Source organism: Nyctibius grandis, chromosome 4, assembly GCF_013368605.1.
Source record: "Nyctibius grandis isolate bNycGra1 chromosome 4, bNycGra1.pri, whole genome shotgun sequence".
In the NCBI taxonomy this organism is placed as follows: Eukaryota; Metazoa; Chordata; class Aves; order Nyctibiiformes; family Nyctibiidae; genus Nyctibius; species Nyctibius grandis.
In genome coordinates, this window is record NC_090661.1 from 48,764,924 (window position 1) to 48,790,866 (window position 25,943).

Genomic DNA, 25,943 nt, shown 5'->3' on the forward strand with positions numbered 1-25,943 from the left:
TATAATTCTAAGGGAAAGCAAGCTAACCTAGCATATTCACATTGAGGTGTGAGCTGCCTTGCATTTCCTGAAGGGTAAGGTGATGCAAGTGGGCAGGTACCACGAAGTAGCTGATGTGATGTATTCTATACACTTGCCTGCTGCACAGAAACATGAGCATCCAGTCTTTCAGTCAGGGTCACTGTATGATGTGCAAAAGCCGAGTCCCTCATTGCTATAACTTCTTTCAGCCCCTTTAAACTCCCCTTGCGGCTAAGAAAGATCATATACCCAACTGCTTTTTAGTTCTTAATTCACTCTCATTGAGAAACAGAATCTTAGGGGCCAATGAGGTTGGTCTACTAGATGCTATGGAATCTTAAGGTGAGCACTGACATTTGTCTACTGATATCTCTGCAACTTGAGAACTTTTTTTGTTTTTTAAATTAGCATTCATTGTAGAGACCATTCAAGGAGACATGGCTGGTGAGGGGGGACACCAAACTCTGTCTTATGATTTATGCATCACGGTATGGTCAAGCCAAGCAGATTGCAGAAGTTTGAAATCTAGCTAGTCACCTGTAGGACAATGAAACAGGAAAGTGACACTCCAGAAATGTGTATAGATAGCAGGAACAACTGTGATTCTCTGTGGCCTGCAGGTGGGGGAGCTTAATGTTGTAAGTCGTCAGGTAACTATACAAAAGCTTGCAGTATTGGTATGTACTATTTACAGTGAGTTCTCTTGCTCCTTTGCCCTCCCAGAGTGGTTAAGTTACACAGTTTCCTTTTGTTTGTGGGATTGAAGTATAGTGACAAGCAAGAAAAAGTTGTGTAAAATTGGAAAAAAAATTTTAGTGAGGCTTATATAATTTTTTTTTAGTCCAGTTGCCTGAGTGTAAGGATAGAACTGCATATATATGTACATGTAGATACATCAATTATACAAATTAATATAATTATATATAATTTCTCCCTTATTGTCGTTAACTCTGTAGAATGAACACAGTTCTGAGAAAATTAAGTTATACCTTGTTCTGACATATGTATTAACAGAGGAGCTTTTAAAATTACAACGTCAAGGCCAAATTCTGCCAACAGTCCTCCTTCAGCAGTGCCATAAGAGCTCATGGCATTATGAAGGTATGAATAGAACTTGGTCTGCCAAAATTCTGTTGCTAGAGATAGCGTGGAAAAAGATCCCAGCTTGACTGTGACTTTACAAAGTAGCGGCAGACCTAGCAGTTACAGGGGAAAAAACCCCACTTATTTTTGTTGGAACAGAACACATTTGACCAGATAGCTGTCAAGAGACAACCTGGAGGCTCTTGAGGTTACTTTGGCAACATACGTTTTCAGAATTGTCTTGTATTTTAAAAATAGAGATCCTTTCCACATAGCAAGGGTTTCAATGATCCCTCACCCTGGCCATGTACGAGGATACACTAAGGTTTGCCCTGTGGGTCTTGACCAAAACTGCCATCCCTCCTTCCCAAAACCTCTGACCAGCTTTCAGTTCCAAACCCAACCCCAGTGGTGGTGGATTAATGGAGTTGTTACAGTGTTGGGAACAGCTTGAAGCGGGACAACAGTTCGGTAAAACAGGGATTGGAAAATATTTATAAAATATACAAATGCACCCGATGTTTAGGTTAGAATAAGACTCTTTGCTATTTAAGACAAACCAAAACAAACCCCAAAACACAAAACCACAGAAATCAAGACCCTGCAGGATGAACTCATCTCCAGGAAAGTAACGGTAGCGCCTTTCTCAACTGAAAGAGAAACACACATTTTTCAGCAGTAGTTGTAACACAAGGGCTGTATCATGTTTCCTGCAGGGAGATTTGAAAAGTCATTTTTACAGCAACTGGGCTTTGCTTGTAAGAGTAAGAATTACATCAGTTCTGACCTTCTGGCAACAGGCTTAGGAAAAATAACATGAATACACATACCAGCATGATTGCTGTCTTACATTCAGCAGTATACCTTTACTGGTTAATGTAAAATTACTCCTAATTTTTATCAGGGCCAGTGGGTTCAGAGTTTGGCGTAGAATACTGAAGAGAAGCACTGATTCGGCTGTTTTTTTTAAATTGTTTTTAGTTGATATCCAGTGTTGATGACTTGTACAAGGCTTTAATAAGATTGTGCTACCCAGTAGCTTGAACTAATGAAAGTAGCTGGGGTCATTCTTGGTGCTGTCACATTAAGATATGAAAGTCATTTTATTGATTATATGAAGTTACTAATTTTGAACGAACTGATGGGATAGCTGTGATCTATTATTCCAAAAAGCAGAGATAATTTCAGAAATTTATGAAAACAGGTGAGCTGATAACTATTTTAAGATTTACAGTATATACTGAGCATGATTTTTTTATTGGATTGAAATAAATGCATGTAATATGTTTATATCAAAAGACCACATGGAAATAGCCAAGAAACAATTACAATAATGATACAACTTTTTCAGTTGAATACAAAAAACCTCCACCATAATGAAATATTTATTTTCAAATGTGTTTTGTTTGGTGGTGTGTTTGAAGAGATCTTGTATACTTCCAGTGATTAGCCGGAATACTTTTGCCTAAGTACCTTTTCTGTTCATCAGCATCTTTACCAGTTAGAGATGCTAAACCGAAACTTCCACTGCACTGCTGTTAAGTTTCCCTCACTCTCTGACCTCAGGTGACTTTCTGTACCTCTTAACCCACTCCTATTTCTCAAGTCTTGTCTGGATTGCATGTAAAATCTTCAAAAGCATGCTTAGTTTTCCACAAGTGTCTAGATGAATTAGATGCTGTGTCCAGATGACTTTTGTGGAGCTTCTGGCAAACTTACTCTGTGAACTTTCCTCAGTGTCATCTCGCTCCCATTCTGTACCTATAGGGAGTTACTAAAATGGAAGGGCATGTCCCTTTTAGAGACTCTGTTCCTGCAATGCAATAATAGTAAAAACCCAAAACATCTGATAATAGTAGGCTGTGCTGTCTTTTGCACATACAGACTACTGCGCAAAAGACTGACGTCTACTTTTTCAAATTAGCATGTGAATTCTGTGTGCCTAGGATTTGCTCTTGAAATTTGAGATACTTTGGTCTTTATCTTCAAGCGTGTTGGTGGCATGCAGCTATTGCAGAAAATCATGTTAGTGAAGAGAGACTTCAGAAAATACAATGTGTATGGTTTGCCCAAGTCTTGCACTGAGCTGGCAGCAGAGCTGAGAACATGCAGATTTTCTCTGAGCCTTTCCTGGGCCACAAATCCTTTAGACAACTGACTAGACCATCTACTTTAGGTGTTTGTGCCTCCCAAGAGAAGCAGTCTCCTGCTTACGTGGAACTGGAGTTACACTCTGCATTGGATGAGCCTCCTTGTCATTATTAGAAAAGACTATTTGATAGGTTTTATTATTTTTTAGGTTCCTAACTCAGGTGTATTCAGTTTAGTTCTTTTAATGAATGTATTTATCTATGTGCTGTTAGGAGCTAGTCCCACAACAGCAGAGGTATTAGGCTGACAGGGTGATACTGGTCTTCATCTCCTCTGCTCTGTGTGCTTTTGTTTTCTAGTAAGGAACTTTGCCCCTTCTATCAGCTTTGCATATATTTATAAAGACAGGTATTTATTTGTGCATGGGCTTAATGTCATTAAATACCTCACAACAGTGTTCCCTGTTCTCTCTAATTTCCTTCCTTGTTTTACATAGGCCTTGTTTTTGCACATAGCTTTGCTGCAGCTGAGCTGTGAAGAAGGTAATAAAGTGTGTGTGTGGCAAAATAAGGTGAAATCAAACCCTTGTATAGCTGCGCTCTGTCATTTTTATGTGCATCACTCTCTCCTTTCTGTCTGTAGTGCTGTCTGTAACAGTCTAGAGTCTTCCCTTCCTTCAGCTTTATGTTTTCAGCATTGTGTTAATTGATTGTGGTGTATGGGTTTTTCAGTGGCATGCAGTGGGAAAGGTCAGCTGTCAGAAACAGGCCTGTCCACAATTGATAAGGCATTTGAGAGATTGGATTTGACTCATTAAACACCTTCCCTGTAGACATGGAGTCTGCTCTGCCACAGAAAAAAACCCTAAAGCAGGAAGGGAAAAAGCCCAGGATGCAGTTGGAGCATGCGCCAGAAACCCCAGCACACCCTCCCTCTCACCCCTAGGTACGCTTCCACCATGCGTGCATCCTCACGCACTGTGGTCGTCTATGCTTACACCCTGAGATTGCATGCATTCACTCCTGGATTTACACCTGCTCAAGATGTATATTCATTTTCTTTGTGTACATGCATGTAAGCCGTCACATGTGGGTGCCCTGAAGTTACATAGGGGAGGTGCATTTCGTTCTTGTCCCCATATGTGCACTGTAAGGCGTACAAGGATGTTAATTCTCCCACATTTTACACGTATGCATGCACAGCCACTCCAAGCTGCTTTTGAGTTTCTTGCTGTCTTGTAAATCTCTTCACAGTAGTGCCTGCTTCCTTTCACGCTGTAACAAAGGGCACATCTCCTCTTTATGCGTATATATTGTGTTCACTCAGATGCACTTTATCTGCATTTCCACAGAAATACGCTGTGCCACTGTGCTACCTATACCTGCATATACACGCCCACTGCCCTGGTAAACACACATGAACTTGCTGCTGTACAGACATTGCAGAAGCCTAGCCTGTTTCTCATTGCATACAAATGCACACATTTTTGCCCCTAAATAATTACTGGCCAAAGCTGCTTTGCCAGCTTGTAACAGTCCCTTGCCTGTGGCTTTGTTTTGAGAAGAATCGTTGTGCCTCAAATTGGGTTTAAATACTGCTACTTCCATAAATGGTCTTAATGATGTCTCACAACGAGCATAAATGAAGGGCAGCCATAGTGTTTGGCAGTGTATTTTGATACCGTGGCAGTACTGGGGTTCCACATGAACACACTCTCCAATAACACTGAAGCTGTGAGGAGCTGACACGACTGCTGTCTCTGTGATCCCAGTCTCATGCACTGCTCTGCGCCGCTCTGCATCTCTCTTCCACCTCACTTTTGCGTTTCACCTTCCTTCGCATGTCCCCTTTCCCATGGGCATGGCTTTCAATACTGCTTGCTGGTATTGAAAAGGATAATTTTGTGGATCATTATTGTGTTATTACAGTGATTAGCATTAACTGCTTTTCTATTCACACTTCACGCTGGAAGGATACCCAAAGGGCTCCCCGCTCAACAGCAAGCGTGACGCCTGCTGGAAGGCCACTGCTGACAACAAGCACACGCACACCTTTTACAGGGCTGCCTCTCTGCTCCTGTCCTTCCAGCTCCTTTCTTTGAGAGCTTCCAGTAGTTTTCTAAAATAGTGCCCTTCAATGGAAGCAGGAATTTCTCCTGCTGGGCTCCTTAGGTGTGTGCTGTTGCTCTGAAGGCACTTATCAGCTTGCTTTCTCTCAGTATTGGTGTAAATCTTTTTTTGTTCATTCCTGCAGTCAGTCTTGGAAGACTCCCACCAACAGTCCCCATGTATTTTCTGAAGCAGGACCAATCCTACCACACATGTAGGGAAGACTGCAGTAGCTACCTAATGTTCTTCTCCCTAATGCTATGGCTTTTTACTAAGGTCAGAAGGTTTGGGAAGACGTTGTTGTCAGTATGGGAAGGAATAAAAATGCCACAAGTGCATCCTGTTTTATTAGCTGAATGTTAGTGCTCTTGAATCTAAACCCAGTAATAAACAGGTCTAAATACTCAGTGTCAGGATTAGTATTTGGTGTTTGACTTCTGTTTTTTAATAGGCTAGAAGATTAAGGGTAGCATGAAATGGAGGATTGCAACTGGGATACAGATTGCTGCTGAAGAATAGTAAATCTCTCTTAGGTGGTGATACATAGTGTTGCTTGTTGGCACGCAGGTTGCTTCGGTTTTTTGAAAAAGAATGGTCTATATAAAACAACGACGTTTTCATTCAATAGAGTATGTAAGATAAAAAGCTGATGAATTAAGAGTTTAGCTGTACGCTTGCATGCTCTTACCCTGCTGTACACAGAAGGGCAGAGGGGCTGGGTAACAACCCAGCAGTAGAGATACCTCTGTGAAAGCAAGGCTGGTGAATATGTTAAAACTTGAGTTTTATGTTCATGGTGCTGCAATGTTCTCTCTCTGGTCAGTTTGTGCTTTGCTGAAGGTTCAGTCTGTAAGGAAACGTTTCTGCTGGGTGGCATGTTCAGAGACTGACATCCTTATGTTTTAGAATGACGCACCAGAAAAATAAGTACACTAGAAGAAATGCAGGGCAAAATAAAACATAAGAAAATGTAAATACATCACCCATGCTCAGCAGTGAGGAATCTAGAGTTGTTCTTATGCCCAGCACATCATCATGGTATCTGAGCTGTTGACAAAATTAGTAGCAACACCTTGCTTTTCCTGCACTTTCTGGAGCTGGGAGTGAAAGTAGCAAAATTGTTTGGAGAAATGAAAAGAAAAAAGTATACTTTGTTCAACCAAAACAAATTGTGAATTTATATGAATATGTCAAATTGTTTCAGGCAAATTATTTTTTAAAAATTGATTTAGTCAGCATCATTCATTTCAAAATAAACATGTTTCATGGTTTTATTTTAAAATGGAGCTCTAGTTTTTTAAGAACTGTATTTTTAAGGAAGTGTAAAACAAAATTGTTAAATTTCATTTTGGATTAAGCAAGACATTGTCACAGGATAGTGGGTTTTTTTTTTTGTCTCTTTGGCCACTTGATCAGAACATAAATAACAAGCACAGCTCTAAGTACATAGTGCCACAGTCAGACCAATACTTGGAGTTTATTGTTTCTTTGCAAATGGCAGAGAATGGAACATCACACACTGATACCAGTACAGTTATTTGTACTTGGCAAACAACAGAAAACAGGTGTAGAGAAGGATGTCCAGGACACTCTGTGCATGGCATATACACTGGATTGGCATGTGGCTTCTCCTCACAGATGTGGAACATTCCTTGTTCTGTAGAGAAGTTTAATAAAACTCATAGTGTTCTTTTCCCATAGGTCTTTTTCCCATAGGTCTCAAGGACTTAACCTATTTTTTTGTTATCTTTGTAGTGCAGATGGAGGCAGCCAAGGTTAATTAAGTGCCTCAGGATGCACAGTAAATCGGTGACAAAGTCGAGGATAAAATGCTCAGGTTCTGACTTCTACACCTTAGTTTGTCTTTTAGATCAATTTTGGTGAGCAGTTTAAAAAATAATGTTACCAATCATATGCTATAATCTTTCATAGACATATGTCATCTTATTTATTTGTTTTCATTGTTGTAGTACTAATATTTTTGTCTTCAAAGCATTTTAGCTAGAAGATTTTATGAATGCATTTTTTTCAGTTATTTTGTGTGGTATTGGAGCAAACAGTGCTGATGGGTGATTTCTGTAGTAAATGATTCATTTACACAGGTTCAGATTCTTCTTCAGACCCTTCTGTTTTCTGCTTCCCTTCAAAAAAAAGACAGAAAAGATGGTTGAGAGAGCAGGGAAACTGTGGATCGTATTGTTGATGACTCTAGGTTTAAATAATCTCTGTCTATGCTGAATATGTGGACTTACTAGGAGATTTTCTGTGATACATCTGGTATTTTTCTTTTCTCTCAGAAGAGATTTTGTTGAAAAGACAGCAATATGCTGTTGAGTGAAGAAGAGTCTTGCAGAGTTGAGAAGCAAAACAGCCTTTCATTGTGTGAATTTTCGTTTGTTTAGAAGGTTTCAACTTCAGCTGTGTATTTAATAGGTGAATACTCCAGAAATTTAAAGCAGTCATGCTTCTAACAGACTATTAGATCTATCACTGATGTGTGAAAGTGATACGTGGAAACTGCTTTATATGTTTTTCCATTAGATAGTACATGTCAACTGTTTCAGGATGAGGAGCCTAGGGGATATTCCTCCTTTCTTTGGATTAAAGATTCAGTCACTGTCATGCCTGTTCCCTCCCTTTGCTCTCAGTCTTTACTGTGCAGTGGCCCAAATTCATCAGGAGGGCTAAGTCACTTTGCAAGGCTGGTTCTGGACCTCTTAGGCATGATTTGCAGTCCAGGGGGTCAGAGCCTCCTCTGTGTTGGAGCCAGCCCAAAGAGCATTGTCCAAGGACGCAAGCAGCAGCAAGCGGAGGTGGAACCTGCAGCTCTGGAGCTCTCGTGGAGTATCTTTAGAGAAAGCAGTTCTCCCTCCCGTTTTCATTAAGAGCTTTGGAGCTCAGGGAAATAGTAGATTAGTCAGGTTTGGCAAAAAGATGAACGTTCATCGTATTGCCAAGTCTCCTTGATCTCTTCTGGGCTTAAATTTGAGGACCTTTTAACAAGCATTTTCCTTTAGACTCGAAGGGTGATGTGTAAAGCAGCAGATAATGGAGGAGAGGGCATGATTCATGCTAGGCACTTGGTGTTCTCTGGTGTAACGTACTGCTTCCTTTGCTCTTACTGGTCAGATGAAAGAGCTTTTCGGGTAAGATCAGAGCTACTACACTATGTGCAAAATTTGAGTTCAGCACTGAAAGATCACTGACTGTTGAGTGCATCTCACCGTTGCTTTGGGCTCCTAGGCTAATGTTGTTCTTTGCATCTCTTAAACACCATGAGAGATGTTGTCCTCTATTGATTCTTACCTATATAGTTTCTGATGATGTTACTGTGATTCTTCTCTGCTTCTAAGTTACAAATTATGTAGATACAGTAAGTGAGAATGAGGGGCCTGAGGAAACAGTAAGTTACACTGTTTCTGGAAAATATAATGTTACCCAGAATGGTTTAAAGCTAGCAAGCATTTGGGAAACTACTCTCTTTACTGTGGGACTCTAGTTCAGCTCTTAATCTTCTCCATTATAACCTCTTTCTATGATTTTACAGACAATTTTTTTTCTAACAGCAACAATTTCTTCTTCTGAAAATTTATTCCCATAATTTCCTTGAAGTTAGAAGTAATATTCTTTTTATAAAGTTTTATCAATGCAATCAGTTCAGTCATCTCATTATGAAATTAAGATTACTTAGATGTTCTTACTTTACAGTTTGTGGAATATAAATGCAGTATATGATGTGATTTTCAAAGCTTCTACATACCAGTATCACTGTTGGTGATGCTTAGAAGATGCTTCACGCATAGGAGAGTGTTTCGCACGCTATTTCTTATATATCTAAATAATTAAATAAGCTCTGTAAGACTTTTCAAACAAATACTTGCTTTTGGCTATTGAGAACACAAAAGTGTGTATGTGAGGGAAAGAGCATGGGACCTTATGAGAGGGTTTGATTAGTGGTGTCACTGATTCAATCAGGTGGTGTGAAGAATGATCAGACTAGAAAAAACAGAACTATTTGGATGTATTATTTTTCCTGCCCAAAGGCTAGAAAGGAGGGATGCAACAAAAGCATTTGGACAACTTAATGGAGGATGCAGTAATCCACTATTTAGCTGTTACTGGAGTCTGTCACCATCTCTAAAATAACAGCCTGTTTGTTACTAAACTATCCAGATTTGTTTTAATAACATGAATCTGGGTGAGCTGCTTTGACTGCTTCTGAGGGCTTTCATTAGGATTTCAGCATTCGGTCACTGGACAACTCTTTTGGAGGGTGATGGAAATAGTTCTCCTTTTTTGTCCTTCAGAGGTGTTGGCTGACATTTTCTGTGACATTTGATGTACAGTTTCTCCTCCCCTGACCTCTGAGGGAACATCAGATACATGTGAAAGTGACTCGGAACATAAGTCATTCGTTGTTCTGTAATGTTGTTGAGGATCATAGCTATTACGGGTGACTCCCAGAACAACCCTTCTGCCTGGAACAGAATTACGTCCTAGTAGAGTTCATGGGGATTTGCCCAGACTGGGGTTCTGCCTGATCCTTTGGGAGGTGATGACTTGATTTCTCAAGGCTCATCATCTAGAACAGCTTTTAAGTCTATTTTCCCCTTGGTTCACATAGTACATATGTAGAATTTGTTCTTTCCAGACTTTGTTATGACTTGGGTCAAAAGATTTCCTACAGCTCAGTTAGAATTTTAAAACTTTACATCTGTTGTTTATGGTGATGGTGTAAGAATTACTATAGAAAGGAGGCAAAGGTATACGCACTGGCATGAAGACATTTAGTCATGTCCATACCCAGCTATACAGTGACAAAGCAGGAATACCTGTTAATTTTGGCAGTACAGGAAGACTGCCACAAAATTTCTTCCCAGACACACCAAGTTCAATTGTGCTTGCTAGGATCATGATGTTAGCCAGTCATCCCATCAGAAATAAATTAGATAGTTTCCTTGTGTTAAATATCATGCTGCTGAAAGCATAGCTGATGCCCGAGTGCAGTAAATTCATAGCCACTGAGTACCACAGCTCTGCTGTAATGCTCTACTGATTCCACTAGCATGTCTTCAGGTGAGGAGGGCCCATGGTTCAAGCAGCAGGACTAATGCCAACAGTGAGAACTTCTGCCTTTTTTTACCTCCTTGCACTTAGGCCTTCTGTGTAGCTGTATTTTATAACACCATGTTGTATCCTTATTGCACTAACTTAATTATCTATGTGCAATACCTTTTGAGTGTATTGATACTTTTTCTTCTGTGTTCTGGATTTGTGGTGAGGTTGTTTTTTTTTATCTGTTTGTTTCATGGTTTGTTTTTTTTTTTTTTTTTTCCCCCTGACATGGTAGATGGTCGTCCCCTATTTTGATAACAATTCTGTGGGCCGACTTTGGAAGCAGTTTTTTTTCTTAAGTCAGATTCCATACCTGTAGGATTTTCCGAAGTTATAGAGAACTGTTAAATGGTAGGGAGAAAAGGTTCCTGTAAATACTGTTTTCCATGTTGACCTCTGTTTGACAAAAGGTCAAGGGAGTACTTGGCTGTTCTGCTGCCTCCATCATTAATGCACGCTGCTTTGGATGAGAAGCCTGATGCTTGACAGTGTTAGACCATTCCTAGATTATCAGACTGTACCAGCTCTTCTGTGCAAAGCACAGCAAACCACTCAGTTAAGGTAAATCCCACCGAACACTGGAGTGGTTATTAATTCTGAAGCAGTGCAGAGGGTTTGCTTTTCTTACTGACAGAAGACATCCCTCAATGCTGGCTATAAACCAAACCCCAGTGGGAGAGGGACTGCCTCAGAGTACACCTGTAATGCAGTGGATTTGAGAGAAGGTGAGAGGGTGAGCAGCTGAGTTTTGTTTTTAAGAGAGCTACTTGAAGTTTTCTTCAGGAAACTTCAGGAAAGTCACTGTCCATTTCATATTTTTCTAAATAGTTCCTAATTGTGTCTGAGGCCAGAAATCCTGTTACATGAGATGCTGCTTTTGTTGAGTATTAAACTTCATACCCCTGGGCAGAATCACTGCTTCCAGGATTTGCTGTTTTCAGCTTCACAGTCATGAAGTATTTATTTTCAGGCATCATCCAAAACTTTGTGGAGGCAGGCTCCTCTGCTCCACACTCTGTTGGGGTGACATCCTGGCAGGACTGGAGAAAAGCAGGAGGTTGGTTTCCCTTCACAAATGTATTGGAACCCTGTGGAATGAGCCTAGGATGGGGAACTAGAAGGTCCTGAACTCAAATGCTTCCTCTACTATTGATTTTCTTGATGGCCATGAGTAAATCTGTTAAAATGCCTGTGCATTGCTTTCCTCATACATAAATCAAAATGCCAAGGTTTCTCTACTTCCTAGTGATGCTGTGAATTCTGAATATTTGAGTCCTCCTTTGTAGAAAGAGCTTTGACAGCAACACATAGCAACAGCTTTGCACATAAAAACTGAAGTTAAAATTACCATCTGTCTCTCCTGAACAGGCAGTATAGCCATACACAATATGGGAAGGTCCCTGGTCTTTACCTCTCCTGGGAACCTGAGACTCTGCAAGCTCTGGGGTTTCTTCAGGGATGGGAAGAGCCAGGAGCTTGGCTTAGGTGGTTGTTGGCTGTGCTTTTGTTTCTGTTCTTTTTATCAGCCTTCAGTATGTACTTGATAGTTGATATGGGGATTTGAACAGGTGTAGATCTGAGACTTGCAAAATTGGCTTTGCAGTGGGGTGTTGATGGCAACTGCTTAATGTGCTAGCTGTGCCTGTTAGTGATTAGTCAGAAAAGGATAACGTTTTCCCACTTGTTAAAGTGATGGGTGATTCTGTTCATTCAAGGAAAAGATCTGTGTTGGCCAGTTTGAAGATCCTGGGTTTTGCTTCTACTCTGGTGATTTCTGTGAGGTTTTGAATATGTCAAGGGTTTAAGTCTGAATGTGGAGTTTTGTACAGGTCTTGGATCTCTGCAAATCCCAGCTGTTGCAGAGAATTTAGTTATGTGAATGTGATAGAAAATAAATAATGGGTTTAGATTAATATTAATGAGTGAAATTGAAGATTTAATTGCTTACATGTGCTAACCTGCTTTCAGATTCTGATTTTTGTAAATCTGTCTAGTATTAACAGAGTTAAAAATTAAATCTTGCAAATCGTGTATAAATCAAGGTTTGCAAACATATTCTAAATGCAGTTTTAAGTAAATGTTATTTTATGCAGTTACGTTGTCACACTTTAACAGATAGATCATTAATTCAAGTTAATATCACTTCCTATATACAGGGTTTCACATCCCAGCAAAACCAGGGTTTGATGTATTGCTCCATGTAACATAAACCAAGGATTCCTCTTGACTATGAGTTGGGCCTTAAGTTTAGCTATTCTAGGTTAGCTGTGTTGCTGTGAAGAGGCTCCTTGGTACACTACCACTGTTTAAAGAATATAGAAGCCATAAATATCGAGTACAATTTGTGGAGCCTTCAGAAATGTACAGCACAATGGTCACGAGCTAACAACTAACAAGTGCTTCGCCAGTCTCTGGTCTTCCAGATGTCACCAGACTGTGCCTGAAAGCATATGGAAATACTGTGAGACCTGCAGCCTACTCAGGGCTTTTTCTTTTCAAGCATGGTGGAGAGAACCTGAATCCCTTTTCACCCTCCATGCTCTCTGGTAATTCTCATGTACTTTATGGTCAAAGCCATCACATATGTCAGAGTGTCTTAACAGGCGGGACAGCATGGAAAGGCTGTGCTTGGTAAAAAGCTTCTTGTGGTCTGACACAGACTACTGTGTTGTGGCTTGGAGCAACACACAGTCAAGCTCTTTGGCGACTGGAGACTAATCTGTGCACTGAAGCCTTTCATGAGACTGGTAACCCAGTCATCCACAAGGCCAGTGGTAAACTGTTTAGGAATTAGTGTTTTGGAGAATACAGTTTTAGAGAGTATGTTGACCTTGGGAGTTGTGTTTATGAGACACGGGGTGGACAGGCATGAATTTGGATTGGCCAATGAACCCCAGAGACATTTTAGTTTGTGGTGATCTGCAAATGTGAATGTCTATTCAGAGCAGCCACGGGAGAAAGAAGGAACCCCATAACAACATATGAAACAGAAATAGGTGACATTCTCCCAAGAACAGGAAGGATACAAAGATGGATCAGGTCCAGAATCCCATCTGTGACAAGGGTTAGCAGCAGATGACTGGAAGAAACAGGCAGATGATGTAGTTGCAGTTGCACGCAGAGGTGGGTTGATAGCACCTTGTATTAAAACCAGTAGTACAAGTAAGAGTAATATCTCTCTGAATTTTCTCTGCTCTGTTTTGATGAGTCTGCAGTGGTTGCCTTAAATTACTGTTTAGATTTCTAATCTGCTCTTTGCCTTTTCCTTTGTACTGAGTAGACCAGTGAGATTTCATCTAAGTGGTTGAGAAAGTGTAAATGAGCCCTATTAATACGTCTTGTACTGAGTGAACAATCAACCCCCCCCCGCGCCCCTCTTCACAAAGATGTCAAATGTGTATTCAGTGCTTCGCATATCTGTGGGTGTGGAAAAAAGGCTCATTCATAATGATTGTGTTTGACTCCTGCCCTCAGATGCCGGCTACTTGATGGGAATGACCCACAGGTATGTAGAGCATGTGTCCGACTTGATTGTAACACGTTCCCTTCTGGTGGATCAGGAGTGACTAGGCATGGGAATTATCATCGTGGAGAGGATTGTTAAGCGCTCGGCTCTGACTTCCAGAACTGCAATCAATATCGGCGCTCTGTGCTTAGGCTGGTTGAACACTGACACAAGCATATGTACTCCTTGGCAGTAGTTAAATGTATTCAGAATAGAATCACAGAACCAAGTAATTTGGAAGGGACCTCCAGAGGCCATGTAGTCCAACCATTAGCTCATGGCAGGTCCAGTTAGAGCAGGCAGCTCAGCACTGTGCATAATCAAGGCTTTAGTATTTCTAAGGACAGAGATTTCACAGTGTCTCTAGGCCCTTCCTAGTGTTTGACCACTCTCAAGATGAAACATTTTTTCATATAGAGAAATTCTTGTATTCCAGCTGTGTCTGTTGCCTCTCATCCTTCTTCTGCAGACCCCTGAAAAGAATTTGGCCTCGTCTTCTCTATGCTCTCCCATTAAGTTGTTGCCGAGATCAATAAGATTTCCCCTGAGTTGTCTCTCCTTGAGGCTGAACAAACCCAGCTCTCTCAGCCTCTCCATACACATCACGTACTCCAGCACCTTGAGTGTTGTGGTGGCTCTTTGCTGGACTCATTCCAGTATGTTGAAGCCATTTTTATACACTGGAGCTCCATACTGGACAGAGTACTCCTGATGTGATCTCACAAGTGTCTGTTAGGGGAAGGCTAGTGCATGGCTCGGCCTGCTGGCTGGATTCTTGCCAATGCAGCCCAGGATGTGGCTGGCCTTTGCTGAAAGGGCAGGCACTGCTGGCTTGTGCTCAGCTTGGCTGCTGGGGCCCTCAGGGTTTCTTCTGTAAAGCTGCTTTTGAGCCATTTGGCTCCCAACCTGTACTGTTGCCTGTTGCGGGGAGTAATTTGTCTTACTGTTTGCTCGCAGGGGTGTATAGACACATGGTTCGCTTACATAAGTACAAACACACATTACTGCTGCCTCCAAAATGCCTAGATTTTTTAATGATTTCATTCTGTGACACCATTAATCGAGACTGCAAAAGTCTCTGCTTAAAGCAGACCTATCACTTGAGGATGATATATGTTCATGTTGCAACACTGCTGTTTTGTCACCACCGTTTCATGCTGTGAGGGCACAGATTTTACAATGTAGTTATTTTTCAAGAACGGCTATGACAACAAATATTTTGCCTTCACTCTTGTATTAATAAATTCTGGTTAATCTGTATTAGGATTACTAAATGAGACAAAATGAAGCAGAAAAATGCTATTAATGTCAATGGCTATAGTACCAGCACTTGCCTTATGCAGCGGGCTGTAAGCAATGATAGCTTGGCTGCTTGTACCATCTAGTTATTCACGCTGAGACTCACTTTCACAGCTGCGAGTCAGAAAGGTGCTGCAATACGGAGTGGGGGGATCTGGTTAGACTTCATTGTAAGTACTATTTTCCCCTGTGTGGCACTGGTAGGAATGGGCTACAGACAGCCCCTCCTGCAAGCTTTACCATCACCATCCTGTATATCTTCTACTGAGCAAAACCAGGGTACATAGCTGGCTCGAGTCATGTGAGCTCAATATGGCAGCAGAGCTGGCTCTGAGTGACCGTGGAAGCCCAGGTACTGGGAAGCAGACTTCCAGTTCACATGAAGGATTTTTATGGTATTCAAATGCTGCCTACAGTTGCTAAGAAATTAGTTCAGTGGTTTTCCTTACTGTACATAAGAGATTTTTTTTTTCTTAATGAGGAAATATTTCATGTCACATGCTATGAGTAATTCCCCATGTTTATTTTTGCTGTAAGAAAAAGATGGGCTTGTCTAGTACAGATTTTCTGGATAAGGTGATCAAACAGGCAAAGTTCTGAGACATGTTTACCAGCAACATCATTACTTACGTCTGCGGACAAAATGTTTTATGTGAGCTTCCCTCATGCTCTCAGAGAAGGAATCTATAGGACGCTTCATGCGGCTCTCTTGTCTGCTTGATCTCTCATTCAGTGGAAAGAAAGGGGCAGCTCTGTCATGATTATATTCTGATGCCTGTCTTAAATTGCCTGCCAGATGGGTTAAGAACAGTTCAGACGACATTTGCGATAAATCTAAATACTAATCTTTGGGAAATGTTGGTTTCTTTTGGAACAACTCATACATGATGCTCATGTTGTGAATATTAGAGTTCTTCATCATTCTCCCAAAAAGGATGTGAAGTGTCTTATAGCAGTGTCTTTAAATATACTTTTCCTAGACTCCACTGCATACTTTTGAACGGTCCCTATGGTGACAGTGCTGCAGTGAAACTGAAAACACAGTGCTGAAATTCTTCAGTACTGAGGACTCTGCTGTTAATTCTCTTGATACCCATATTACAAGAAGAGCTGTGCGGTCGTTAGCATGCCATGATATGTAGTTGTATAAAACATTAACAGTGTTTTGGGATTGCTTAGAAATTTCATGACAACCTTGAATCTCTTCTTGGCTGACTGCTGAATAGTTCTTTTGTTTCCCTTTTTTTCCAGCACGAGATGAGAACATGGCCACTTTCCGTGGTTCCGAATACCTTTGCTATGACCTGTCACAAAACCCCATCCAGAGCAGCAGCGATGAGATCACTCTCTCCTTCAAGACATGGCAACGCAACGGGCTCATTCTGCACACCGGCAAGTCAGCTGATTATGTCAACCTGGCCCTGAAAGACGGTGCAGTCTCGTTGGTCATTAACCTGGGGTCTGGGGCCTTTGAGGCCATTGTGGAGCCGGTCAATGGCAAGTTCAATGACAACGCGTGGCACGACGTTAAGGTGACACGCAACCTGCGGCAGGTAATGGTGAAGGGGAGAAAATGCTGGGGAAAATTTTGGTCTGTTTTATTGGGACAGTCAGATGGGAGAGAGTAATGGAGAAATGGGGATGCTCAGTGGAATCACTAGAGTTTCTCCACCTTTTCTGGATCTCAGTATCTAAAGGACAGTGAAAAAATGTTAGTTGATGGGAATTTATCCCTGTTGTGATATCTTCATTTTCACTTTATTAATTTTCTGTTTTTTCTAGTTTGATTTAATAATAAAAACTTGTGACATGACATTACTTTCATCTCCCTTTTCCTTTTCTCTTTTTCTGTTCTCCCTTTTTTATTTTATTATTTGCTTAATTATGATTCAATCTTATCAGTAATATTCTTGTTGCATTTAATTACTGTGGGAACAGTCTCTTTCCAACAGCCAATGCTCTACACCTCTTTCCTTTTTCTTTCAGTTTTGTTAATTGGTTTAACCATTGCCATGATGTCATAATTCTAATTCTGGAAGTCTTTTGTTTTTCCTTTACTTTTTCTCTTCTTTTTTGTGTGCATGCGAGTGTGCAGGTATGCAGGCTGGTGGGTACGTGTGTAGTTATTTTAACTGTATAGCTTTGGAATTAGCTGGCTGGAGTCTTTCTGAGTCTTTTGATTCTCTGTTCTTCTTTTCTTCTTTTTGATTTCCCCCCCTTCTATAATGAAATTCTACTTTATTTCTTGTGTCTCTGCCTATGAGACTTTTCTGTTGGCTGTGAGAACTGGAAAAGAGGAAGGATCAAAAAAGCCAAGCAAACCCAGATGAATCCAGCACCCTGTAATTCCACTTTGGAAAAGTTTTTCTGATTTTACCACTGTAATTTTGCATGTCTGCATGCTGCTTTTCTAAGCAGACAACTCTGTCAGGTGACATATTTGGTAGTAGGCTAGTCTTAGGGTCCTGAAGCCTTCCTCATGAAATATAAATTCAGACATAAATAGATAAGATAAAATTAAATAACTCTGAAAGCTGGTGAATTTATCAATTCACTAAGGCCCATCCGCTGCATGATAAATGAGGTTTACACTGTGAATAGGAGCTATTTGGTGTCTTGCTGATTGGTAGAGGCAGCAGAAGTAGCTTGTAAACTAAGATTTTAAAATCAGTTTGTGAAAACAAAATGATCTGTTTATTTGCTCATTAATGTGAATATTAACACAACCCTTAAATAGTTTTTATTTAAGTTTATACGTGTCATTTGCTGAGAAAACAGCTTTGTGGTAACATTTTACAGTAGCTAAGACCCAGTGTATCTGAGAGTATAGGATAATCAGTGCCAGGGATCAGAAACAGTCTCTACTAGTAGATTGTCACTAGATAATTTATCTGTTTATGGGGATTTCACATCTTTCTTTTAAACACTTGGGTTTGTGAGCTGAAGATATTTATTTGTCTTTCCCATGTGAATCCCTGTATTTCTACGTGCTCAGGGTGTCTGGGTCTTTGACAAAAAAAACTATCATCAAACTTTCATGAGACTGTAGGGTTCTTACTTATGGCAACACGAGTCTGTTTTTCAATCATTTATACGCAGATGCAAATTTAATTTCTTATGCAGTGGATGGGTCTTAATGATCCTATTTTGTTCAAATGTTCCCATCAGCCCAGTAGACGGAGATGCACCATACTAGTTGAGGTTTTTCAGTCTGAAAGCATCAGAATATATGGCTTTATTTGATGTGTTTTTTATTTTAAATGGTCCTCAGAATGACTGCTCTCTGAATATCTCAGTAAGCTTACTGGTCATTTTAGTTAATCATACTTTTTATTTTGTCAGAAATTGGTTTTCAATGGGAAGATTGTGGCTGAAGCAAAGTATATCCTTGCTTCATGCCAGGATTGGTTTGGATCTTGAAAAGCAGAAAGTGAGGAAGAGTCGCAGACAAAGCTGTGGATGGGGCTTCTTTTTCTAATCTTTCAAGCTAGTGATTTTTTATTTATTTTCTGCGGTCCATGATTAAACGGAAATATGTTTATGCCTCTTCGTCTTTGATTAGGACCAGAACAGTGCTTTGGTGATTATTAAGGAGAGCAGGGAGAGTCCTTTGCCGGTCAAGCAGCACAGCAAATTTTTAATCCCTCTGATCTATTCACTGTGGATGGTTTCATGTGATCCTGAATTCTTACAGGGTCCAACTTGACTGGCCAAGAGAGAGGATGTTTTAGTAAGATGGCTGTGCTCTTTCCAAAGAAAGGCTTGTCTTAAAATCAAATTTAAAATAAGTAGCAGAGGTGATTTGGGCTCCAATTCTATAGATAGGCATGACAGAATACAGCTTAATCAATAAATATCAATAAGGCTGGAGTTTTCTTTAGGTCATCTTTTCCCTGGTTACTTCCATTTTAACTTCTAATCAAGTTCAGTCTCAAAATTAAGACATTGACCCAGAACTTAAAATTGCTCAGAAATTGAGATTGATGAGGGCTTGAGGAGAAGCAATCCTGCTAATCCAAAAATTAATGGTAGGTTTAACCACAGTTTTCAATAAGGAGGAACTTTGAATGCTGCAGCCTTCCTGTCAGGTCCCATGCATTCTTACTTTTAATTGATATTACTAGGGCTGAAGAAGTCTTAAAACCCTTCAATCTTCAGGATAAAGAGTTTGGAAAAGACTGAAAACTTGAATGACTGATAACTAATTAATACCTGCTATGGACATTTTTCGGAACACAACTAAAAATGGTCACTCTGTATCTTCACCTTATAAATGCTTCTTTTAACCAAAAAAAAAAAAAAAAAAGATAAAGACACCATTCTAAATAAAGCACAGGATGAGGAGTTTTGTTTTTCTCCATTCTGACAGCAGGTTCCAGCAGCTTATGTCTTCTGATTTTGTCTGTGTGTACATGAGAGAGAGTTTCTCTATCTGTAAAATACTTAACCGTTTGTCAGACAGGCTGTGAACCTGTGAAGTCCTTTATATCTTCATATAGAAGACGTAATAAAGGACAAAGATTATTTATTGATCATAAAATTATACATTTTGCCCTTTATTGCATCCAATATAATTTTGTATATCCTAAATAATTTTGCATGTAAGAAATTATCTACTCTGCATCTTTCCTGATGTAAATTCACCTGTAAAGTTGCAGCATAATATAGGTCACTTGGATGTCTTGTTTCCAGCTGTTCTCATGTTTCCTCAAAAAAACCCAACCCAAAACCAAACAAAAAACCCCAACAAAAAATGTTGCCCCTGAATATTGAAGCTTTATAAGGAAATTAGTAGCCTCCTTGTAATTTGTTGAAAACATTACCCTGGAGATAAATATATTTCTCTTTAAAATGAACTTAAAAAAATTTAGAAATTCCAAGAATATGATCCAAAGGTAAAACAATTCCAGGTAAATGGGCTATCAGCAGCTTCAGGATGCCATCTAGTCTTTTCCTCTGTTCTTTTTGAGGTTGGGAGAAGGGAGAGGAGGATTTGCATAATATTTTGGCTCTCCCTAGAATTAGAACAGAACTTTAAATAGCTGGACTTTTGCCTAGTACTTTTTGGAATTGTTAAATGTTTTGTAGCTAAGCTAGGAGAGTGCTAAGTGCTGCTTTTTTTTTTTTTAGATCAAAGTACTATCACAGCAGTTAATCTCCTTAGAGACGAACCAAGTGAACCTACAGATTCCCTTGAGTAGTGATTGTTAATGTCAAAGCAAATCTTGTTTATTTATCTTATTATTTCAGTTAAAACTAAGCCCTCTTTCTGCCTTGTGAGAAACCTTTACTGGAAATAGGATCATGGCTGTATTTTATGAGGGCTTTCAGAGCATGTTTGGGGCAGTGTGGTGTGGTGGGAGGAGGAGGAGCAGAGACTGAAGGTCAGACTTCCCCTGTCTGTGTTCAGGTCTACCGCTGACACTCCATCTCATTTTTAGCATGCTCTTCCCTCCTGTCCCATACTCCAGCTTCCTTGTTTATAAAAATGGATTTACTAACAAACACAACACATCACTGCGACATCCTTGATGAAAAGTTCAGGAGTTTGTGCTCATTATACCTGCATACAGTATATTATTATTTCATTCCCACAGACAAATAAAATAGACTTGGGACATGATGTTCAATGCCACGAAGTTTTCCCAAGCTTATTTCCTTAGTCAATGCACAGCTCTGAAGTTTGCAAGCAGATAGTTTTTACATGAGGCAGCATAGATCCTGCTTGTGTAATTTGGGATAGTTCTTGCCAACTTCAGTCACACTGAAACACGGACTTGGAGCCTCCACGGGCTGCACTCCCCTGTTAACACTGAAGCTAGTCACCATGCAAAATCTGCTATAAAGATCTTGAGTTCCCCAGCTGCTGAAAAGCAAACAAGAAGCGATATGTATGTTCGAACAGTTGGCATCTGCATGCCTTGGGAGGGATTAACAAAGCATCTCCAAAGTTCTGCTAAACCCAGCTAAGTGAACTTGACTGGCGAACTCTCCTAGCTCCTCTGTAATATAGATGCAGTATAACAGGAGAGACGCTAAATCTTGTCAGTCTCTGTCTTCAACCTTGATACAAGCAACACAATTCTTCCTGCACAATTTCTTGACACATTTCTTCCTACAGTAGGAGATGTTCAACTCCTATACTCTTGGATGACAGAAGTGAGCTACAGGCAAACAGCCAAGCACAGACATTTTTGTGTGCTTCTGAATGTCACAAACTCACCTTCTCTAAAGAAACCTGCAGACTGGGAAACTTGGAAGGAAGACTCAGAGTCTTGGACTCATCTTCGTCTGTTTCCTCCAGCCAAAGGAAATATTGGCCTGCTTGTGATACTCTGCAACACTTGAGGGTAGTGAGGCTTGGAAGAGGAGCAGGAATGTAGGTGGGTGGTGGTGGGTGGAAGAAGGGAGTCATGGTTGGGTTTCTGCTGAACGGGCAAACTGTGTACTGTGCGTGTACATCTCTGAGGGTAAGGTTCTTATTTGAGGGAAGCACCTTGATGGGCATTTGAAGAGTAAGTATTGCACTGTTTTAACTTTGCTTCAGTCCTGGATTATGTATATGAGGGTTGAAGTTAATGACTAATACCAGGGTGGGAAGACTAGGCAGCAACCACCTTCTTTACAGTCTAGATGGCGTGGTTCCCCATAGAGCCCTGGTCATATTGTCCTCTTTCTCACTTTGTGTGTCTCAGGTGCCCCATGCCTTTTTTTGAAAGACTAACACTAGACCATTCATGCAATGTGTCATTTTTACTAACCGACTAATGTACTAACACCCTAACGACTCATCTTTGCTTTTAGTTATTTTAATTAACAATCGTTCTGTTCACGATTTTTTAATTTCCTTTCTTCCCCCTTTTCCGCAAAGCACTCAGGCATTGGACACGCTATGGTAAACAAACTACATTGTCTGGTAGATATCATTCTTATTGTCTCTTTTTTTGGATTTGCCGTGTGTTACCTGCCTTTTCCTCCCCCTACCCCCTCTTTTTCCCCCCTCCTTTATACTTACTTCTTCCTTTAATTTTATTTTAATTTCACAGAAAACACTTTTTTCCCCCCTTTTTTTTTTTTTAATGGAAAAATGAGCAACAAAAGCAACTAACACAACTCTTCTGGAAATGGGGTTTGGACATTTCTTTCATTGATTTCTTCACCTTCTTCTTTAGTTCTTTTCCATTCCATTGATAAATTGTTGGGTTTTTTGTCCCTTGCTTTTGAGTTTAGCTTTCTCTCTTCTGCTTTGGTTTTAATTTTGCTTTTTTCTCCTCTTTTTTTTTTTTTTTTTTTGTTGTTTGTTTGGTTTTTTTTTGTTTGTTTTTTTTGTTTGTTTTTTTGTTTGTTTTTTTGTTTGTTTTTTTTGTTTGTTTTTTTGTTTGTTTTTTGTTTGTTTTTTTGTTTGTTTGTTTTGGGTTTTGTTTGTTTGTTTTTGTTTTTTGTTGTTGTTTTTAACTCTGAAGGTTTCTAGATCAAAACCATTGCAGGGCCTCTAGTCCGTGGTGGTGAAGGCTCTCTTTTTCTCTCATCCTTTTGTTGTGGCAACGGCTGTTACAGGCAAACTGGCCGGAGTTGTCCTCTTTCTTCTGATTTTTCCCCCACTTCCCTCCCTCCTCTTTTCTCCTTCTCCTCCCTCTTGCGCTCTCTCTCTCTCTCTCTCACTTTCTCTCTCTCTCTGACCTCCACCTGCCGTGGTTGACAGGAGCTCAGCCGGTTGTTTGTTTCAGTACACACTCTGCATGGCATGTCCACGTCTGGTGACTCGCCTGTCTCCTCCTGGCCTCGATCTATTTTCCTCCATCTTCCCTTTAAACCACTAACAACATCTAAGCAAAACACATCAAATTCACTTACTCCTCTCCCTCGCTCTCCTTCTGTCCTCCTTCACCCTCCATGTGGTTGGGGTTAGAGGTTTTGGGGACATTTCTGTTTGGTTATGATTTTTTTTATTATTATGGGGTTTGTTTGGTATTTTTATTTTTGATTGCATGCAAATGTGAAATAGTTCTCTCTCTCCCCGCTCCTCCCTTCTCCTCTCTCTCTTTTCTCTCTTTTTTCCTGTCATCTTTCTGGGCTCCAGATATATTGGCATGACATGTCAAAGTGCAGTGTGTGCACGCTTTGTGTTTTCTTTCTCATCTCTGCTTCTCTCACACTTGTTGGTGTGTGGTTGATTTATTTTGATTTATTTTATTTTGATTTATTTCCTATTTATATTTTGGTTATGACTTAGTTTGTAATATATATATTTTTTTTTTTGGTGGTGGGTGGTGGGTGTGTGTCTCTCTAGGTACATGGCATGCACATTCATAATGTATTGAAAGTGAGATCCCTCCCCCTCTCCCTGAATGCATGATCATCAGTGTGCCGTGAGCAAAAGAAACACAAAAAATAAAAAATACCAACCTCTTCTTCATTAGTGGTTTTTTTTTTTTTTACTAACAACCATAACTAACTGTAATCATTAAAATAAATACTAATTAATCATAAAATCAGCTAATATGAGAAACCTCTTTTCAAGGACAGTTCCATTTTCTGGCCTGAATAGATGGAAAGCATCTTGATGGGTAGACTGCCGGGTCAGCCTGACAGTGCTGATACATCAGAAAGGGGATAAGCAGATGCTGGACCATTTCTGTTGTGGGTGAAGCAGACCAGAAAATGGAGCTTGGCTGAACTAAAAAAATACATACCAAATCTCAACAAAATCCTTAATAAAACTGACATAAAAATATAGGGGAGGTAAATTGTTCTGTTCAGGATTGTAAGGTCATTGCTGGGATTTTCTTTGTCCATTGTGTCCCTCGAACAGGTGACAATCTCTGTGGATGGCATCCTTACCACCACGGGCTACACGCAGGAGGACTACACCATGCTGGGCTCGGATGACTTCTTTTATGTGGGAGGCAGCCCCAGTACTGCTGATTTACCTGGCTCTCCAGTAAGCAACAACTTCATGGGCTGCCTCAAGGAGGTAATTATTTCAAATTAATTCTTGTTGCTGTGCTTCTGGTTTCTCAAAGTCATCACTCTTTCCTGCCTTTCATTACACATACGATGTCTTTCCCTAATGCTGAATTTTACACTGATACTGCAACAGCTCTGTAAGGATAAACTTGTCATTCATCTGGACGGAAGGCTGCAAAACTCACAAGCTTATGGTCAGAATCGGACTTCTAGTGCTTGGATTACAGAAAAAAATACCATGGTAGTGGGAAAGATGTCTTCTGTAAGCTGTTAACCAGTCAGAAGAAAGCATTACAATCTTCTAGGCACTGAGGCAGTAACCATTAAAGAAAAGCTAAATGGCCTTTGATTACTAAGCAGCTTTTTTGGGTGAAAAATTCGTAATCAGAAACTTATTTAGGATATATTTTTTAAGTTCCTGGATTTCACCTGGGAATATAGTTAGTTGTCAATTTTCCAGGAAGATATAGATTTAGAATAAACCGGAAAAATGAAAGTTGAAGGTAGCATAAACTATATGTATAAATTATGTGAGGAGAATGCAGCATGAGGATATAATGCAGATGTGGCAATAATGTGGCGTGTGGACTTGAAGTGTACTGTCTTGGTACGTCCATGCAGCAGAGTTGCTGCGTTGGTCAGGAATAGCTAGCTGGCTTCCAAACCCATATTGTCTCGTGCTGGCTGGCTACCTTTGTCATGTAGTAAATCCACAACTTTGAGCAAATCCACACATGGGTAATAGAGATTGGGCTGCCTGACTAGCAGCAGGAACTCGAATAGTGTTCTTCGGGGGGAAAAAAAAAGTAATTAAAAAAAAAAAGATGAAGCCTCAGCCCAAATTCGAAACTTGGTGCAGCTGTTGTTTGGGTGTTATGCCCTGCAGTCAGCTTTTGTCTTCTTTCCTATCTCTTCTAATAGAATTTGTGATGATTGCTGTGATTAATGGTGATACAGATATTGACACCTCCAAAATGTGTTATAGAAAGCTCACTGAAAAACAAGCGTAAGTTTTCTGTCAGTCAACTTCCTAGCTAGCCTGGAATAAGAGTTTCTTGCGAGAGTTTTCTCCCTAATGATGTGATTCTGTACTAATACTCTTTTTCACAGGGTGTGGCTGGGTGGGTCTAATTTTATTTGCAGCCCAAAGGGTTGTCATAATATCCTCTTTGTATGAACGTTTAGTATTAGACGGAAGGCGGAGCTGAGTTTTCATACAGGAGTCATGGAAACAGTGATGCTGAGCTAGATATTGTTCTGTGGCTCTAACTGCCTGACAAGTTACCATCCTATTGATGCTTGGCTCGTGGTGTCAGGGGTTGTATGTTATGTGCCAGTCCTTTGACGTGAGCGATGGCTATCAGAATCTGTAGCTGCTCTCCTGCCTGACCTCTGGATTAGTTAAGGGGATGCACATATGCTGGAAAAGAGCGTGTGAGTATCTGACATAGGAAGTGAAACAGCCATGCTGAATACAAACTGTCATACAGAGATGAAATCCTTCTGTTTTCATCTGTAGAGCCTTGGGCCTGGTTTTCGTAGGCACTGAGCATCCCAGTTTGATTGAAATGGAGAGAAGATACAGCTTTTTAGTGTCTCTTTAAATCAGAATCTTAGCTTTATTTATAGATGCTATGAACATAACACTTAGCAGAGGCCATTTTTATGTGTGCTTTAAGTCAAGCCAATGGAGCAGAGAAAGCAGTGACAAGAAATCTTCAGGAGCTTTATTATTTATATAATCATTTGCATTC

The 25,943-nt window shown here is 40.2% G+C and overlaps 1 protein-coding gene across 21 annotated transcripts in view; it reads left to right on the forward strand.

Moving 5' to 3' along the window:
* NRXN3 (neurexin 3) overlaps positions 1-25,943 on the forward strand; it is a 1,063,598-nt gene that overhangs the window by 210,541 nt on the left and 827,114 nt on the right. For 7 of the 21 annotated variants that reach the window (XM_068400270.1, XM_068400271.1, XM_068400268.1 and 4 more), the window contains 2 exons: positions 16,474-16,775; positions 24,035-24,196. In XM_068400270.1, the coding sequence (XP_068256371.1) occupies positions 16,474-16,775; positions 24,035-24,196 (464 nt within the window). Of the gene's footprint in view, positions 1-16,473; positions 16,776-22,093; positions 22,139-24,034; positions 24,197-25,943 lie in introns of those variants that run through there. The other 14 variants (XM_068400277.1, XM_068400287.1, XM_068400283.1 and 11 more) reach the window with 6 other exon arrangements.